The sequence below is a fragment of the Hyposmocoma kahamanoa genome, unplaced genomic scaffold, assembly GCF_003589595.1.
Source record: "Hyposmocoma kahamanoa isolate Upper Pololo Valley unplaced genomic scaffold, ASM358959v1 93, whole genome shotgun sequence".
Lineage (NCBI taxonomy): Eukaryota > Metazoa > Arthropoda > Insecta > Lepidoptera > Cosmopterigidae > Hyposmocoma > Hyposmocoma kahamanoa.
The window spans coordinates 12,316,916-12,336,038 of NW_020654810.1; the positions used below are offsets into that span (position 1 = coordinate 12,316,916).

General features: G+C 35.7%; 1 protein-coding gene across 1 annotated transcript; it reads right to left on the reverse strand.

Moving 5' to 3' along the window:
* Nucleotides 1-61: 61 nt before the first annotated feature.
* LOC113237150 (cilia- and flagella-associated protein 65-like) lies at nucleotides 62-18,506 on the reverse strand. The gene is made up of 26 exons (XM_026473459.1): nucleotides 18,396-18,506; nucleotides 16,049-16,268; nucleotides 8,959-9,113; nucleotides 8,735-8,854; nucleotides 8,356-8,638; nucleotides 8,198-8,279; nucleotides 7,951-8,122; nucleotides 7,767-7,873; nucleotides 7,559-7,691; nucleotides 7,315-7,478; nucleotides 7,079-7,246; nucleotides 6,927-6,993; nucleotides 6,681-6,851; nucleotides 6,403-6,591; nucleotides 6,223-6,299; nucleotides 5,872-6,142; nucleotides 5,037-5,276; nucleotides 4,672-4,845; nucleotides 4,445-4,588; nucleotides 4,200-4,315; nucleotides 3,984-4,103; nucleotides 3,759-3,891; nucleotides 3,542-3,679; nucleotides 3,348-3,457; nucleotides 3,153-3,275; nucleotides 62-251 (listed from the first exon to the last, which is right to left on the reverse strand). Exons 1-26 carry the CDS (start codon nucleotides 18,504-18,506, stop codon nucleotides 152-154), a joined length of 3,888 nt encoding a protein of 1,295 aa, XP_026329244.1. The 3' UTR covers nucleotides 62-151.
* Nucleotides 18,507-19,123: the final 617 nt, after the last annotated feature.

Consider the following 19,123-nt stretch of genomic DNA (forward strand, 5'->3'; position numbering starts at 1 on the left):
TCATTAAAAGACATTTTAGTAATAAGAACTAGTTTTATTGAATTCAAGCATTAAACATGGGTATCTAATGAATTAGAATTGAAATTGAGAATTGAACGAAAAAACTTCAAATTTAAACGGCTTCCAATATGGAGATTTCAAAACTTCAAATTTAAACGGCTTCCAATATGGAGATTTCCGGTTTAGGGTTAAGCTCGAACATGTGGAAAACGGCTTTGTTGACGATCGCATCGCATATTCCAGATGTCACGCTAGGTTAAAAAATGTTTATGTAGAAATGGATGACATGTGCAGCTAAAAGCACGCTCTACTTGCGCTTTGTACTATGGAATGTCGTGTTGACTTTAAATCGCATGTCTAACAGATGACGTGTCTTTGTCCACACATTACCCCTTTAATTCTGACTCTAGTAGGTACTGACGCCTGACATCAACGTTCGTGTTGTCAATTTTTGCATTAGGTCTTGAAAATCCATTCTGAGCAACGTTTAATAATGTAGTTTGAAATTGGTAACTAAATAAAGGTGATGGGCTTAAAGCACATGCACAGACGTGAATACCTAAACGTGCCGAAATTTATATTATATAGGCAGTAGTGTAAAGTCCTAGCGAGATATAAGCGATACTCGCTTCCGCTGCACAGTGATCAAAAATGACGATTTAGGAGGAGGAAAATATTGTATATAGACAGGGTAATATTTCAAAAAAGCACACAAACGTATCCGTACCTACTGCCTACTGTATGCAGTGGCGGATTTACAGTCTTGGCCGCCATAGACCTCAGGCCATGTAGTCAGTACCTACCAGCCGCCCCTTTCTCAGCACTCATCATATACTGGTAGACTACATAATGAATTTACTTTACTGCCAACTTTTATCGAAATCGATTCAGAAATTTAATAATTTTAAAATTTTTCTAGAACATCGATTTGATTTATCTCTGTTAGGTTCGGGGCGCACGTCAGTAAAGCGCTAAGCCGGCATGATTTTTTCCGACATCTTCAACATTTATTTTATATTATTTATTTAAGGTTATATTTAGGCCAACTTACACAAAACCTAAATCAATTATACACTTAATCTAATTCAATCACTCTGTCTAATGGTGAACTCCTATATCTATGGTGAAAACTGTCAGGTCAGTAGTTTTTGAGTTTATCGCGATCAGACAGACAGACAGACTCGGTAGTGATAATATGTAGTGATAATCACTACATATTATCACTACTCGGAGAGTGCGGGCGGGAAGTGGGGATTGTGACGTTGAGCCACTACCTACTGTGCGCCCGCCGCGCTGCTCTCATCTATCACTCACGCGATAATATAGGTTTCGATGGAATAAATCCCTATAGAAATATAGGTATTTATTTAAGGTATAAAAAACCGTGAGAAACCCAGTGAACATGTTTGACTTTTCTCTCCACTGAAATCTGCCGCCCCTAGGCCGCGGCCTATACGGCCTATTTATAAATCCAGGACTGACTGTATGTAATATCTTTTTTAAGAGTAAATATTTCTTAGGTTTTTAGGAGAGAAAATCGTCTACCATATGCAATCGGTTTGTTTATGCCAGTCGCGGGAGTGCAAGAAAATATTGTTCATTTCAAAGTTCTAAGTTCCGGTATACAAAAAAAATTCTGCATATTTCGGAAGGTATTATGATGTTTTTAACTTAATTTGATATTTAATGTCCTACGTTTTGAAATACATTTTGAAACATTCAGTTTTTAGTGTCAGTTGTTTTGTTGCGGAAACTTTTAATTTATTTTTTTCTAGGAAACGGCTCTTCAGCTAAAAATCAAAATTTATTTATTTTTATACAACCACTGGCGCCATTCAAACTCTATTCATATAAAATAAAAGACTTACTATTTTGGCATATTTAGAGGTCATTGGATTGTCTGACTTTACAGATAAAGATAAAACAGCACTAAACAATGTTATTAACATGTTTTGCATTACTGCTTCAAGAAATTGTTTAAAATCAGGACAACGCTTTGACACACCTATCAAGAAACATAGTTCTTAGTTTAAATAGATTGTATTTCGGGAGTTGCCTAGAATTATCTTCAGTAACTTAAATGTTTTGGAAGTTTACGATAAAATTACTGATGAAATTCAATCTAAAAGGGAACAAGAATGTGTGTAACTGCTGAAATGAGGCCACATTCCTTAGGAAAATGAAACGACATTAATAATAAACAAAATTCCGTTTCCGTTTCCTAATAATATTTCTAATAGTTTTCTAAAAATTTATGAGCAAAGACGTACGTTACTGGTGACATCAGAACCACAAATTTCTAGTATTCGCTCACTACTTTTAAAGTCTAAAAGCAACATTCCACTTTGATTCCACCCGAAGTTTTAGACTAATTGACACACCTCAAATTGAAAGCTAATGTGAATTTGGCAATCAATCAGTAACAATTTTGTGTATATTTAGAAAAAAAATGGAGTAAGTATTTATAAATTATGTTTATATAAACTTAAAATAGGTATATTTTCACTGTATCCGCATTTACTAAATAAATTTCAAGTCCTAAAATAAAAAAATCAGTGGTTTCGACTTTCATGCTCCTACATTGTGATTTTTGATCACTGCTCGCTGTAGGTAGCAAAAAATACCGCGCAGTATCCATCTGGCTGGGTATTTGTATGAAGTTCCGCGACTAGAGCGGAACCGAAATACCGCTCCATGCTGCGCAGTCGGCGATATCTTTTCGCTTGCTTTTGCGAAATTGTTTCGCCGAACGGTGCATTAACAGCCAAAAATTCATCCCCTCCGCGCACTCCGCAAGTCATTAGTTGACATAACGGACTCATTTGCGATCATAACGCCGAAACAAGCAAATGATAAATTTATTGAGATTACGTTACGCACAGTTATAATCTTACTGACGACGTAGAGTGATTATCTAGCGCGAAAATCAAAAAATTTAGCTACCCATAGCGATATAGCGATACCTATTCGTTTAGGTTTGAACAGTAGGAATACCGCATACCCACTTGGATTTCTCTATACTATACGTACCCACAGTGGTAGTGAAAATCTGAATATAACGTAACGTATAACTGAATAGGCCTTATCTAAGTTGCAGTACGTAAGAGCTGACGATAGTCTATAGCTTCCTTGTTTGTTTCAGTAAAACTTACCGTCTGCTTAGTTTTGGTCTAACATCCTTCTCCAATTTCTTGACTAATTGCTTGTATGTGGGAATTTCTTCTTTCGAATAAAATTCAATTTGGTACCTGAACATTTTGCTGTGAAGTGCGTCCCTACGAGAAACAAGGCAGAATAAATGAAATTTTTAGTTTTGTCTTTATCAGTGATGTAAATAAGTTTAGTACCATATAATTCCGTCAATTATCCTAATTATGTCGGTCATGGTCATGGTGCTGCCACTCGCGGGTCCAGAACTAAAATCTTCTAGGTCAGACATTAAATCGTACTGCGGAGTCTGAAAATATTCAATGAATCTCAATTAATAATTATCAGGGTTTTGAATGTAAATAAAACAGAAGCTATTTTTTTCAATTGTTACCTGTTCCCATTGCCGCTTCATAAACATTCTTGTATAAGCATCTCTTTGTCCTTTAGAACTTATGGATACCGTCAAAGATATATAACTAGGTTGGGGTTTTTCTATATCCAAAATGTAAGGTGGAGAATCATTTATACCCTGAAAAGGTTGGCGATTAAAAAAACCGTTCGCAAGATCCCGTCGTTATTTTTATTTTCACTTTCGTTTCAAAACTAACAGGATGAAAGTATCCTTTTTCAGTTATAATAAATTCTTGTTTGCACTTCTCCGTTTTCTGTCTTTTCAGCAGTTCATTACGCTGATAACGCCTGCGCTCAGTCAAGTCCAGAATTTCGCAAGATAATGTGGTACTGAAAGCAAAAATATGCGTTGGAAAAAGTTCATAAATAGAAGAAAAAAGTAAATAATGGGTGGCATGATGCAACAGTTTTTTTCTACTTACGTGAAACTTGCAGGTTCTTGCAAAGTGTATACCGTCATCGTGATCCATTCTGAACTTTTTGGCTGAATAACACCCCAGCACGGTGTCATTACTATGTTCACTATATTAGGGATCCTTTCCCTGAAATAGTATAGATACCCATTTAGATTAGATGTATTATTTACTCATCGGTTTTGATAATCCTATAACTTAACGCACTTAAATTTTTGGACTTACGGTAACCAAATGAATCGCATAATGTGATCTGTATCATTACAAATACAGATTACGTCTCTTGACAAAGAATGGGTTGGCATTATTGGTATAGTCATATGTTCTGTAGACAAGTACACCTGGAAATACAATAAATAATTTATCATACAATCCTGTCATCACAACATACTATACCTGACTGTCTATTCATACCATGGCAATCCACTCCAAAAACAAACCCCTCCTTTAGCACGTAAAAGTAAAATTACCACTTCAGTCCTATAAGCAGCACGTATATTTCTCTCCACATAGCTGGGGATGTCTAGTCTTGTTGAAACCATGTTAGGTAGACCACCTTGTCCCGTAACCTTAATCTTCATCGTTTCATAACCAAATGAGCACAAGAACTCAACCTGCAGGAATAATCGCCAAGATTTAGACTAATGTAAAAAAGGATCCATTCAACAATTATAAATATTACCACAGCTGACACAACCTCATACTTAATCATTTCCGTGGGCAAAAAAGCAAATGGTATAGGCAATTTCCCCAAAGGAGGTACTTCTGCGAAAAACAACAAACATCGAATTATTGAGCCTGGTGTTATCATATTGCCACGCAGAAGTCGCCAAGTAGTGAACACGTCTGTTGGGTTATACAGCCACGCCAACTGCAACATAAATGACCATGTTATTTATCTTCCTGGGCTAAATTGTTGGTTTTGTACACACTCATGATACGAGAACGTATTTGCGAAAACGACGCTTCAGAGCTTTGTTTCTTACTTCTTTACTGAGCAAATATATAAACATACAGAAGTTAAAAGGAGCTAACATATTATATCACTCTTCATTAGCTTACCCTTATAACAGAATCTAAATTATTTATCGGCACTATGCCACAATCCATCACTGCCAAATATTCCGGTTCCTTGACAGGACGCCGCAAAGGCGTCAGTATGCCTTTTGTATTAAGATGAGCATATATATGAATGTATATGAAAAGCTGCCTTTCATTAGGCAACAACAAGACATAGCACAAAGTATTCATTCCCTCCAGGTCATATCGGAATTTTAAATGCAATAGTTCAGGCTTTTGTTTCTGCAAGATAAATCAACGAAAGTAAATTACTTCCCGAATTAGGTACGCGAACCCTATAAAAGTTAAATCGTACCAAATAGCTGTGATAGTGTTGAATTTTTTTTTCATGCGGTTAATTTTCCCACCCTCTCCCGCCTAAAATTAATAAAATAAATAACACAAACGCAACTACAATCACAAACATGACCACTTAAAATATACCCGACATTTCGCTTCTACGAGGCATCCTCAGGGCCCTGATTTTAAAAATCGGAAACGATCCGATCGGGTAACCCATCCGCAATATTATTCGCCTTGACTCGGAAAAGACGCAGCTTCCGATCGGGAGAGGCAATCAAAATCAAGCTGCATGTGTTAATTGTGATCGACCCTCGGCCGAAGCTTTTAACATTAGCGCAGTTATTTCGCACGATTTAATCGTTCCTGGGTACACGGAGTAGCAAAATAATATATTTCCATTTTTATGAACGGGGATTTCTGCAAAGTAACGCCTGAAGCCATTCATTTAACAACATATTTCGTTTCTGACGTTTTATTCTATTTCTTACTATTATATGCATAATGTAGATGATATTGTTTAAATCTACGATATTACCGAGAGGTACCCGTTGACAGGATACAATTCAACCAAAGGTCTGTGCACACAGTCATGCCTCAGTTCATAAGTCGAAATGCCCAGTTTAACTTCGACCATTGGACAGTTGCATATCTTTTCCCTGCGGAGATTCCATGGTACTGGGACATCATACACGCTACCCAGGACGAATATAAACTCCACGAAACCTGGTTTTATACACAGATCCGGAGCATATAAAGTTACGTCTAAAGGTTGATTTGGTCGACAGTCTTCAAGCGCTTTGTTCAATCTGCAATTATAATATTGTTATTCCACTATTCTGTAGGCGTGCCAATAGTAAAACTCAAAGGTAGAGTGTTAGGTACTTACTCATCCACATTAGTAATATTCCAAACACAATGGTTGCTTAGAATAATAGGGCATGTTACAGATATAGTACGTTTTATCTGAAAAAGGACATTGATAGTGAAAATTTTCGATATAATCAAAATACTCAGAAAAGCATAACTAGGTAAGCATACACAGTTCTTTAGTTAGGTACGTTCTCACCTTAAATGTGGGATAAATTCCATCGTACCATACGACACAAATCTTCTTATTTATGGGTTGTAATTCTTCTATCTCATCAAACTCGGTCCTGAAGAGAACCGAGTATTTGATGTTGATTTCGCGCGAGCCCGCGCCGTTTGGCGTCACGGTGAAAGTCACTTCACAGGACTTTGAGGGTTTTAGGCTGTTCTTTAAAAATCATACAAAATCAACACCAGCATTTAATAATACGACTAACGCAAATTGAATTCATCTATTGTATTTTAATAGCTACTTACCACGTAAGAATCAATTTGGAAAATATCACCACTGTAATCGTCACCTATACCATAAATCTCATGATACAGCCGAGAAGTAAAATAACAAGAACAATTGTTGAATAATTTAACTGTCACACTTGCATTTTCGCCAACAGCAACGTCGTGAAGGTTGTTATATTTTGGTACAATCTGGATTAGTGTAATTTTTAAGTAGGTACTGTAATGTATACAAGTGAAACGCTCGTAGATGAATTATGAATTTACCCGCAAATCCGGTAACTCAGAAAACCCAAGTATGTGTATGAGTATTTCTGATGGTTCCCCAACTGGTCTGTACGGAAAATATTAACTTTAGTGAGGCTTCCTCTTTTGCGCTAACTTACCGCTTAATAACTTTCTTTAGATTTTGTACATACCTTCCATTAATGAGACATACACAAGAACACGTAACTGTAGTGTCGTACTGTTGATTTGGGGTCTTCGGAAAAAACCACCAATGATATCGAATTATCTCTTTAGGCGCGATAACGATAGTACCGCAATTATCTGCTCCTAGCCAAGAAACGGTATTCAATACTCTCATACTGAAAACAGCCATTGTGTTTATTACTGGTGAGAATTAAGTAGGAAACTAGAATTTAATGCAACTCACTGCATTTCCATTCTTGTCACGTTGTGCAAATAAGTAGTGACGTAATTTGTGCATCCAGGGATGGTAGGAGGAAACTTATATGTTTCGTGTGTTTCAGTATTCCATCCCGCAGACATCACTTCCAGTTGACTTAATTCCGCGTTGCCACATAGACTGATTCGAGCCTTACGAATAAACAGAATAAATTACTCTATCCGATGAACGAATAGGTACATTTTTAAATGAATAACATGAAGATATTTACTTTCTGCACTCTATTGATCACCAAGTCCCAATTTTCACAATAATCACCAAAGCATTTTGGCTCTAAAGCCACCGTTATAATTTGCCATCCACGGCTCGGGACAATACCGCACATGGGCAAAATAACAAAATTCCTGCAGATTAAGGTAAAAGCTTTACTTTTGCGAATAAAAACTGTAGCTTGAATACGAGCACAGTAAGACTCTTACGTTCCGTAAGGTGCTTCAAATTTAAAATACATAGGTATCTCCAATTTATTCGATAACATAAAATTAGAAAACGTTGTCCTTGTTGGTACAGTCGGTGGTAAAATGACCTGAGTGGAACAAGGAAATAAAATAATATTAAAACATGACAACATTAAAAGTATTTTACAGGAAGTAAGAACTCCACCTCAACAGGACAATCCCACTCGGTAGTCCATGCATTGCAAGGGCCCCACGTATTTCCAATACACGGTATGCGGAACCAAGTGTGTTTTTGCTTCGGTTCGTTATTATCTATCACTTTGAATTGATAGTCACCGCACATCATAAAACCATATACTTCGTTGTCTATTTTTGGCCTGGTGGTTAAATCAAAAAATGTTAGCGCTTTGAATTTCGGTATAATTGATTAGATAGTTTAGTCATAATTTTACCTGAATCTAACTGTAAACAGCCTGGACTGATTAGGTGGAATAATGCATGCGATAGGATCAATTAGGAATATGTTGTCGGGATCTGCGAAAATCGAATTGATAACACCAGTTCATTGTTGAATACACCACCCATTTAACAAAAAAATTTTGTTACCAACCCGGAATCCACTGTATATATCCTTCGTCTTGTTCGTGGTTCGTCACGCAAAGGGTCTGGGATATATTTCTAGTGACGTCGAAAACGCTTCCCATACCAAAATCTAGGTATCTTTCGAATACTGACGCGCATGGTATATAACTAAGACGGTTGAGACTGTTCTCCATCAAATGTGCCGAACGACTCTTCCGTTTCCAGCTCTTCTCAAAAATATGATCATTAACATTGAACAACGGATTAACAGGAAATATAATTATAGCACATACGTTCAAAAACAGTGGCTCCTGAAAATAAGTATCAATAGTTGCGATGCGTTGTATTGTATCTATATTTTTTACCATTTTTTTCTACCATTCGTAAAAAACAGTCGTAAGTTTTACCTGATTCAGAACTAAACAGACTAATTCAGCAGTGTAAATACCGAGAGCTGTACCGTTAAAGACTACACTTGTCGTTATTGATTCAAATGCTCTAATGAGGCCACAATTTCCAGTTGAAATCTGCAATTACATATAATTTTATTGTTATATGGTAAGTATTTAAGTTATTATTAAGTTTGCAGAGTTCTGCTCTGTTCGGTTCGACGTTTGTTGTTTTCTCTTACTTGGAAATATCCTTGCCCAGCAGGAGGCATGAGCCATTGATAAGTAGTGTCTACGGGAGAGTTATTCACGAGTGTGATTATCTCTTTTCTTCGCTCCGAAACATTTTTACACACCGTGAATTTTAATTTTTTTCTATTCAATGATACCTCGGGTCCTAAAAAATGTTTGCATATTCAATTAGTTACATCTGATTCTTTAGAGATAAGTACACACACGAGAAATCTTTCTCCATTATTTAAACCCAAATTCATGTAGATATTAAGTACCGCACGTAATTCCAGAAGTTTAAAATAATGCAATATTTTGCGACGGCAAGCATGTATTTTATGCATTTAGCAACACCTGAATCAGACACTAAATGAATAACATGTGCTTCAATAATATAAACTACAGTGCAGCTGGATCCAACGGCCAGCATAAAAAAGGAAGTTGCTGAAAACATTTTTTTTATATAACATCAAGTAATGGGACGAACAAGTCGTGCGCCTGATAATAAACTACACGCCTGTCCATAACAGTTACAGTGTCACTCAGAGCTTTAAATTGCAAAGATCTGAGGGGCACTACCACTGCGCCCGTCACCCTGAGACATAAGTTGACAAGTCCCATGTGCCTGTAATTTCACTAGCACCCTCACCCTTCAAAATCAGAGCTCAGTAATACTGACATTACTGCTTGGCGACAGAAATAGGTAAGGTGGCAGTACTAGACCCTGGACTAACTATTTAACAAGGAGCTATACATATGTATGCTGCCAGTCGCGGATTACTCACTAGTAATACCTGTCTTTCAGGACTCGCGAGAAGAACATAATGTACGATCCCATTTTCCCTTAATGCTGTGCCACCGAAGAAAGTTCCCAAGTTCAAATGCCTAGAGGTTCTGTATTACTGAAGACCTTAAAAATCGGGATTTCTAGGGCGAGAGCTAAGGGTACTTGCGGTCGGTAGGAGCATGTCGGCTCGCATGTTTACTCATTGTGTACAGAATATAATACTCACCTTGTATAGAACGTACTTACAGCCAATCGTACACAATTATAGGGAAACTCGCTACACGCTCTTCTTTTGCAATATTCAAAGTTCAAAATTCTGAACTTTGAATATTGTATGGGCTTCAGCTCGCTCCTGTAGCGCATCGGACATAATTATTTGCTCAGGCCTATGCGAATCACTTTTTCGCAATAGTCAGTACTACATTGTACTATTTATAGTTCGAACAGTAAGATGGCCGCACCAATGCTTTATTTAACTACTGGAGAATTAGTCCTGTAGTTCTACAGTTGTTATAACTCAATATATTTACTTGATTAGTGTAAAACGTCACACGGCAACGCCACACGGAAGGAAATACTCTAAATATTGTAAACAGGATATTTTGATTCATGAAGCCATTATTTTATTATAACAAAGTTGTTTGCCTGAGAATCGAACTGACCAAATGTGAAAAAATCTGCATATTTCTAATATCGATGGAAGAGTAAGTTTATGTGCATTTTAATTGCTTTTAAGTAACAAAATATTTACTTTTATTAAAGGAACATCGTTGAATTATACCATTTATTAAAAAAGGAACAAACTTGAATCTGCCAATGTATCTACGGTATTCGTAGAGCTCTACGACGGTATTTGTAAGTAATTAATTTATCAAATATTCAAATGTGCTCCATTTTCCTGTATCATCGCTGTTCGTACATTTTCTTATTTTATTATATCGAATGTTCGGAATAATACGCCACGGTTTCGTATTTAACTCGTGCACATTGTCAAATTGCTTCTTGTTTATTAAATCTTGTCCATGTGTACCGGTCCAGGAAGAAAACTGTTCTTCGACTCTTATGAGCCGGAGTCCAATTTCGAAGTTCGAATATCGACAGTAAAACGCATAGAATTATTAATTTTCCTAATTAAACGGAAATATAAAATTGCATGGTGTTTCTTTAATTTAAGATGTTATTGTTATTTTAAAGAACTTAATCCTTATAATTGACTAGGGATGAAACGGATAGCGATTTGGGCGGATACCGGTTATCCGGCTAGCACGTACGCCGGATAGCCGGATATGCGGCCGCCGGATATCTGACTCATTGACGTAAATATGTTGCGACCGGTTTACAGCGCGCATCGCCGTGACTGATTAGTGAATGATTACACTTTCACATTGACGTAGAGTAACCACAACAAATCAAATGATTTGTTGTGGTTACTTGGTTTTTATTACTTTATTCAATATGGTAAAACGATTAATTTATTCGATAATACAAACAAAATACAAACAGAAAAATGTTAAATTAAAAAAAATAGCAAATTTCGCAATATTTTGAAGAAGAAGAGAAGGGAAAAAGCAATTACATCGTTCTTTGGCTATATCAAAATTTCTATTTATAAGCCTAGCACTTGCTACTCCCGTTATTATTTTGTTTCAATTTGATTTCATTAATTTGTTTGTGATCTAACTAATTCCAAGCCTCGATACCATAGATTCGCTAAAAAAAATTACGTAAGTACTTACACGTTTTATTAATGTAGATAGGTACACATTGTATTTGAAGATAGTTTAAATCGTGATCGCAATCCTTTCATTTGGTCGTCTGTCAATAACAAGTAGTACTTAAAATTTAACTAAGTTTACATGAACACTGTCCTTTGAAGCTGGCCTCGTTTATGAAAATAAACAGAACCAACTTCTACCACTTTATGCAGAAAAACTGGACTTCATCCACCATAATTTGCCTTTATTGAAATTTGAGTACCAAAGGAGATCGATACGCTTTCATACTATCTTGGGCCAAGTAGAAAGATGAAAGTGGTATCAATTAATAGCTTATATATAGTCATACGATCACTGAAAATTCTGCGGATTTTAGCTGTCTGAGAGCAGAGTTATAAGAGATTTAGTAAAAGTGAGTTTATGTAACAACTTATACTTAACAGCTGATTTTTGTAGTGCAGTATTGTTTTTTATACACAGGGTTATTTTTTAAATACTAACAACCTCACAGGACTATGTTACTGACATCATTTAAAACAATTTTTGTTCCATAACTTTTTTACAAAACGTTATTTACCAAAGATAAGTCTGTGTCTGATAGTAAGTTCAAACAGGCATGCGTCCTTCCCAACAACTCCTACCCGCGCTCTTGCTTTTTGCACAACAGAGTTATTAGCGTTTAGAGCGTTCTATTTAAACATTTTTATATTTGTATGAAAGTAAAATATGATGAATTATTAAAAGTCGTGGAACAATAGTTGTTGCTTATGATGTTAGTAATATAGCCCTGCAAGGTTGTCAGTAAATACTGAATTTTTGAAATCAAAAATTACCCTGAAGAGATAGTTATATATTTGTAGAGTCGGAGGATGTTAGGAAACTCAAACATCATACATAAATTCAAAAGATCATGGGTAAGGATGTGACGTTTAAACAGAAAAACATTTTTTCATTAATTTTTAATTCATCTTCAATTGTATTCTAAATCCCTAGTTCTATACTTTATCAAATATGCTGCTTAAGCTAGGGATGCTCTTAGTATTTCCAATAGCTGAAAATCTGCATTATGCAGTTAATGAGATTAATCAAGCCAATCCATGTATATACACCTAGGTCTTCTATATAATTTATTTTCTCAAGATCCAGTAATCCTAGATCTAGAACATCATGTCCTGGATATGCTGTACCTGCGTAGATTCATGCTTCAATAATCAATAGCTCTCATAAAAGTCTGGTATTATAATACACACATCAAAAGTGTCTAGGGATGAAGTGAATATTTTTGAAATAAAAATTATTTAAGCAATATTTACCAAATCCAGTCTTCCAGGACGACTTCTTACTTTAATGCTTATGTTTTATTTAACCGCTTACCCCTATATTTAATTAAAATAAACTAAAATTGATGTTTTTGCAAATTGTGGGAAAAAACTCAAATTAACGGCGTCAATTAAATGACAAAAAAATGGCGAAAATGATGATTTTGCTCATTTTTATTGTAAAGATAAGAAAATTAATAATCTGTATTTCCACCATTAACACGAATCACACAATTACAGCGATTTGGCATGCTTAAGATGAGTTCATCAAAATCACTTTGAGGAATGGCCGCCCATGTGTTTTGTAACAAGTCAAAATATTGTTGTAGAGTATGTACGGTATGCATACTCGGCACAGCTCTTCTTTGAAGCATATCTCATGCGTGCTCAATTGGATTGAGGTCTGGCGATTGAGCAGGCCACGGCAGAACGTTGATACGAGCTTCGGCAAGAATGCGTGTTACGACTCTAGCCGTGTGTGGACGTGCGTTGTCATGCATTAGTTGAAATGAATCACCCAACTGGCCTCGCAAAGGGATGATAACATCTGAAACAATCCTCTCTGCGTAAACTTGAGCATTGAGGTACCCCTGATCCAAATGAGATCGGTTCTTCCGCCGATCCAAATACCGGCCCATATCATTATTGTTCCCCCACCATATGGATGAACTTCCTGACAATATCTCAAACGTTCATGACATCCAGATGTTCTCCAAACTCGAGTACGTCTTGTATCCGGTCTCATACCGAAGCGGGATTCATCCGAAAAGCACACATAGCGCCAGTCTTCTTCCTCCCAGTTTCTGTGTTCGCGAGCCCATCGTAAACGGGTCCTGCGATTGCAGGGTGCAATAGGTGGAACTCTGAGCGGCCTTCGGGATCGCAGACCCACTTCACGTAAACGATTTCGGATTGTTTGATCGCTTATTAGCAAGCCTGAGGAGCTGTGGAGCCTCGTAACCAACATCATGGCGGTCATGGTACGATTCCGTCGAGCAGTATTTTGGATATACCGGTCCTGTCTGCGAGTCGTGATGCGAGATCGTCCTCCATGTCGCTCGGCCACGCTGCCCGTCATGCGATAGCGCGTCCAGAGGCGACTTATGACGCTCTGTGTAGTGTTAAGAGTGAAAGCCACAGTACGTTGCCTGGAACCAGCTTCCAACATTCCGACGGCTCGCGTCATCACTTCTCGGGTTAAATGATGTCGTCTCTCCATAATAATGTAAATTGTTTTGGTTCCGATGCAGATATTGTAATGATTTTGTCAAAACGCTATAACTCATTTTTATACAAAACCACATTGACAATCGATTTTCTTCTTATTATCGAATTTTAAACAATATTCGTTATTTAAATGTTAAAACTCACTAAAAAGTATCAATAGCGATACAAAAAAGTTAATATAATTAACCCTAATTACAGCAATACTCTTAAACGTACTTGATCCCTAGACACTTTTGATGTGTGTAGTAGGTTTAGGTTGGTTGTTTCAAACTTGTTTATTTGGAGGTTCAGTGGGAGGATCTTGTGCCTTTGAATGAGCCTAAGACCATATAGACAGCAGCTCTGTCAGCAGCCACCCAACAAGTGTAACATTATGCGACTTGGCATAAATGGCCACCCTGATAAACCTGGAAAGAGCGCAGAGAGATGTTCTTAAGGTCATCAACTTCTATCCTTTCGATTATCCAACCCGCAACCTCCTAAACAAGCGCGACGTCCTCTCGGTTCGGCAACTGTTTATCCTTCAAATATTTTTGAAAAAGCACTTAATTACTCCATTTGACTCCGGTACTTTAACCAGCCAAAGACGACTCGATACCTTTTTATCTCGTGCACAACTCCGCACAGCACACTCGCATAAATTCTTTTACTTCCTTGGTACATTCCTTTACTTTAAATTAAATTCTAATTTGCATTATTATTATGACCGTCAAATTGCAGCTTAAGAGTAAGACTTACAATAAAACAGAGGACTTGCTGGAAGTGGTTTCATAATTACAATTTGTTGTTTTATATAGGTAATCATTAATTTATAACTAATAATTACTTATTGTTAAATATAGAAAATCTATTTTTAAACTGTAATATAAAGAAATATGCACAAAAAGATGCCTAAAATACTGGTATACATTTACTTAGTTTAGGCATCGTAATTACACATTAGACGTAATATTAAATTGTATAATAGCTTTACCTTTTATAAAGAATGCATAATCTAGATTCCCATGTTAATTCTTATTTGAATATTATAATAGCTTTATTTACATTTGTTTTACTTATATTGTAGTAGATTAAATTATATTGAAATAAATTTATACTATCTTATCTTAGTTAGAAGTAATAAACAAATTATCAACGATCCTATAGTTGCGTTTATACTATTTCTATCCATACATTAATTTATTTGGTGTACTGATTATGAATTTTTCTCAGGTTTAAACATCCGGTATCCGGCTGGATATTGTTGCGTCGGTAAAAATAGGGTGGATACCGGATAGTTACCGAATATCCGTTTCATCTCTATAATTGACCATTTCGATCGGCATCATAAAAGTAGAGATTTTTTCATCTTTGGTCGGATCGATTCCCACGTGAGGGAAGCCATTTTCAAAGATCTTTGAATGCAGTATTGCTTACTATTAAAATAAAATAATGTCTCTATGAAGCTATTTAGCTCTATAGGAAGGATATATGGATATCCTTCCTATCTAGGTGAGGCATGCAACTTTTTAAAAATCGTTGAATGCTGTACCTATTACTTACCAAGTTCTTAGGTTTTCGCATTTTTAGATAAGAAATGAAACTACTTTATCGGATCTAAATCGCGTATCTATATTTGTTTTTCCAAAAAAAAAACCAACGTTTCGAACCTTTTACAGATCCTATGGTCATGGTTGGTTGCCGTCAGTTGGTGTTTGATAAAACAAATACAGGTACGTACGCGACTTAGATCCGAAGAAATAGTTTCATTTCCTATGCAGTAATTACTTAATATTGAAAATAAATCGACATCTCCGAGATATCCCATCTACAATATTTAAAGAACTTTCCCTCAGTGTCGCTAAGTCGAGGGACAAAAAATGTACTACCGATACTGGTGACATATGATTTATCTTTAATTTAAAACTAACAAAAAAAATTGACTCCCATAATGTGCGCAGCTAACCGCTTAACTAATAATATGGAGAGTTATAATAGTTTTCGCAAATTCCAATTATTTCTTATTTTGAATAATTATCATGACTACCTACAATTACCAATAACATAGACTTACCATAGCATTTACCAGTAACAGTAAACCTGTAAGTATTACCCTCGGTGTCATCTATGATATAATATTCGGTAAACGCCTGACCTGAGACGTTAGGCTTGAACGTAACTTTTACTTCAAGCTTGGATCCTGGCTGCACTGAATCAGATAAAATCGACAGATTGAAGACGTGATCTATGCTGCTCATTATATACGTTAGAGACATACGATAAGTTAATGGTTTCTGTAAGAAAAAAGAAATAAATTTGTTCAAATAACGAATATGGCAGACTTTTTTGTATTTTATTACTATTTTTTTTTACAAGTCCCATGTGCCTGTAATTTCACCAGCATCCTTACCCTTCAAAACCGGAACGCAATAATGCTACCATTATTGCTTAGCGGCAGAAATAGGTAAGGTGGCAGTCAGATATACATATGTCTGTGGTGGCAGTACTTCCCTGGACTATATTTAAAGCCATTGGCAAAACTTTGATGATTTTTAGAAAATTGAATATTTTTCGCGAGTCAATAATAATAATAATATTATCACCAAAAGGTGTAAAACAGCGACGTAATCTAAAAATAAATAGCAAATTTAGTGGATCAGTTTTAAAACGAGCTTGGTTTTGGTAACTATATAGGGTTCACAATTTTCAATAAAGCACCTACGAAAGAACTAGGTAGGTATTAGACCTGTGTCGGTCGATCATTTTTAATAACCGATCATTCGATCGATCATTAACCATGCGTAATGTGATCGGGTCAAATGATTCGATCATATGTTCGATCTTTTAGCGGGTGACCCGTCGCTCACAATACTTCCATATGGTGATTAAAAGTGTCAAATTATACAATTAGCTTTTATTCTTTCCTGCTGATGGGTAATGTGTATAAAGTTAAATGTATCATTGATAAACCACACTTAGGACACTAAAATTTCTTTCTAGGAAAAGTAACACCTACAAAACAAAAATACATAACAAAAAAAATATGAGCATTCAAAATTACTAATTTATTATCATTGACTTACAAATAAATGGACGACGGGTCTAATACAAAAACCACGAAAAAAATGTCCCAAGTCAACCTATTTAAACGTAGTGACATGTAAAGGAATATGAAAAAGCTAAAACGTTGAATTTAAATTGTAATGTCATCGCAGTACAATTTTGCTTGCTTCGCTGTCAGTCGAACAAACGAAGACTAAAGAGTGAATGACGCTCTGTATACGATTTTAACGCCCTATAAGTTCGGACACTTTTTAGCGCGGACCCGACGTCCATATAATTGTAAGTCAATGTTTATTATTTATTAATATTAGCTAGTGCTCTCTTAAATAAATAAATAAATAACGCACACACTCAACATAGCCCCGCACTAGGGAACCCTGTGTTGTGGTTTCTAAAACCAATTTAGAAATGTTCGTTTCTTAAATTGGCCCAAATCGGTGATCGAATTCCTCATCAAGCGCCCGTAGTATTTTTTGATTTTATTATTTTCATATACATCTGAACTGACAACAATATTTTTTTATAATTTTATAATATTAATTAACAAAATATATGTTTTAACCGCTCTTAACTTCGAATTAAAAGTAACCAAAAGTAACGCATGGGAAAAGTGTAGATACAGTGACTGAGAACCTGCCTTAAAATCAATCGATTATGATAATGTGTTCTGTCCTACGCAAAAAATGTTAATTTCTCTAAATTAACTTTGATAGATTTAGGTTGGGCCTCAAAATTAAGACAAATTAGTATTAAAAATAAAATTTAGAAACTTGTTTTTAAAAGAAAGTTAATGTTGATTATATAATATTATATCAATTATATTATTATTTGACCTGAAAACATGTTCCGAAACGCAAGCAAATCGGCTTCTGGTACTCGCCAACCGCTGCCGCGGCAAGCTCGCTTCGCTCGGGTCGTACTGCTTTTTCATATACTAATCTAACCTAACCTACTGGATGAGGGGGCGCAACCAAGCAACCAAGATTTATTAGGAGATCAATATCAAACGATATACTAAACATGAATGTTATCAATCCTTAAAACAAAAGACCAATAATAAAAAAAGACAAATAATAAAAAAAGAGGAACAAATGTTATTTTGGTATACCAAATATTAATTTAGTATGCATATACCGAGGTTTAAACATAATAATAGTGTTACCTCGAATGCAGTTCATTTATAATTTATCCGTAGGTCAACGAAATATATATATATATATATATATATATATATATATATATATATATATATGCACATAAAACAAAGTATCGCTTATTTAAAAAAGTGGACATTTACAACACATCAATATAAGTCAATGTTTGAGGATCAAATAATATTATCCCATTAATAAACTCACGTTTGAAACATTTGTCAAGTGAAGGTACTTGGTCGCTACTGTATCCACGGGTATACAACCGAAGTCTACTAATTTTATTTCAGAAATGCTTAATTCTGAAAAATTCTGCATTTTCTTGTTAATGAAAAACAACAAAAGTAATAAATCTTTGATGAAGAATCAGTTACTGCTAAGGACTACTGTCAAAGACTGCTACGTCATAGGGTCGTGGAATTTATTATGGGCCAAAAAAGGCAGCATTAATAGTGTAAATGATAATTTTCGTACATAGTTATAGGTAGGCAGTATTAATTTTTCCCGTTGCAACGCAAAATAAAAATGAAAATAATATTGTCTGGGATGGAAAAAAATAATAGCCAAGTGTTGTCCACGTAGGGAAAAGCGAGTTTAGGCTACTTAATCAAATGTCCGGGGAATTACAAATTTTATTGGGGATTTTGTGGGGAATGGAGTTGTAAGCTTCTTGATTTTTAGGGTTTTTATGGTTTGAGCGAATACCGGCTACTTAACACACATAAATTGGCGACTTAACGTCGCAAAAGTCTGGCAACACTGCAGGCTGACTCTGGCCTGACTGACTGTCTGTCGTCGTCGTTGACGTTTGTGTTGTGTGCTTGCTTCGTTTTGTGCAATTAATTGGAAAACTTGATAATAATTAGAATGCGTCTTTGTTTCTGTAAATATAAACAACTCAATAATATTTATTAAAGAAAATTACAAAATATTTC

What these genes read in the sequence shown, in the direction of transcription:
- LOC113237150 (XM_026473459.1), bottom strand. Translation starts at nt 18,506, where the DNA reads ATGCAGAATTTTTCAGAATTAAGCATTTCTGAAATAAAATTAGTAGAC. An exon ending in CTGTTTACAGTTAGATTCAG is followed by an intron (nt 8,123 to 8,197) that starts GTAAAATTATGA and finishes TTTAACCACCAG; the next exon opens with GCCAAAAATAGACAACGAAG. An exon ending in ATTTAGATTCTGTTATAAGG is followed by an intron (nt 4,846 to 5,036) that starts GTAAGCTAATGA and finishes TTTATGTTGCAG; the next exon opens with TTGGCGTGGCTGTATAACCC.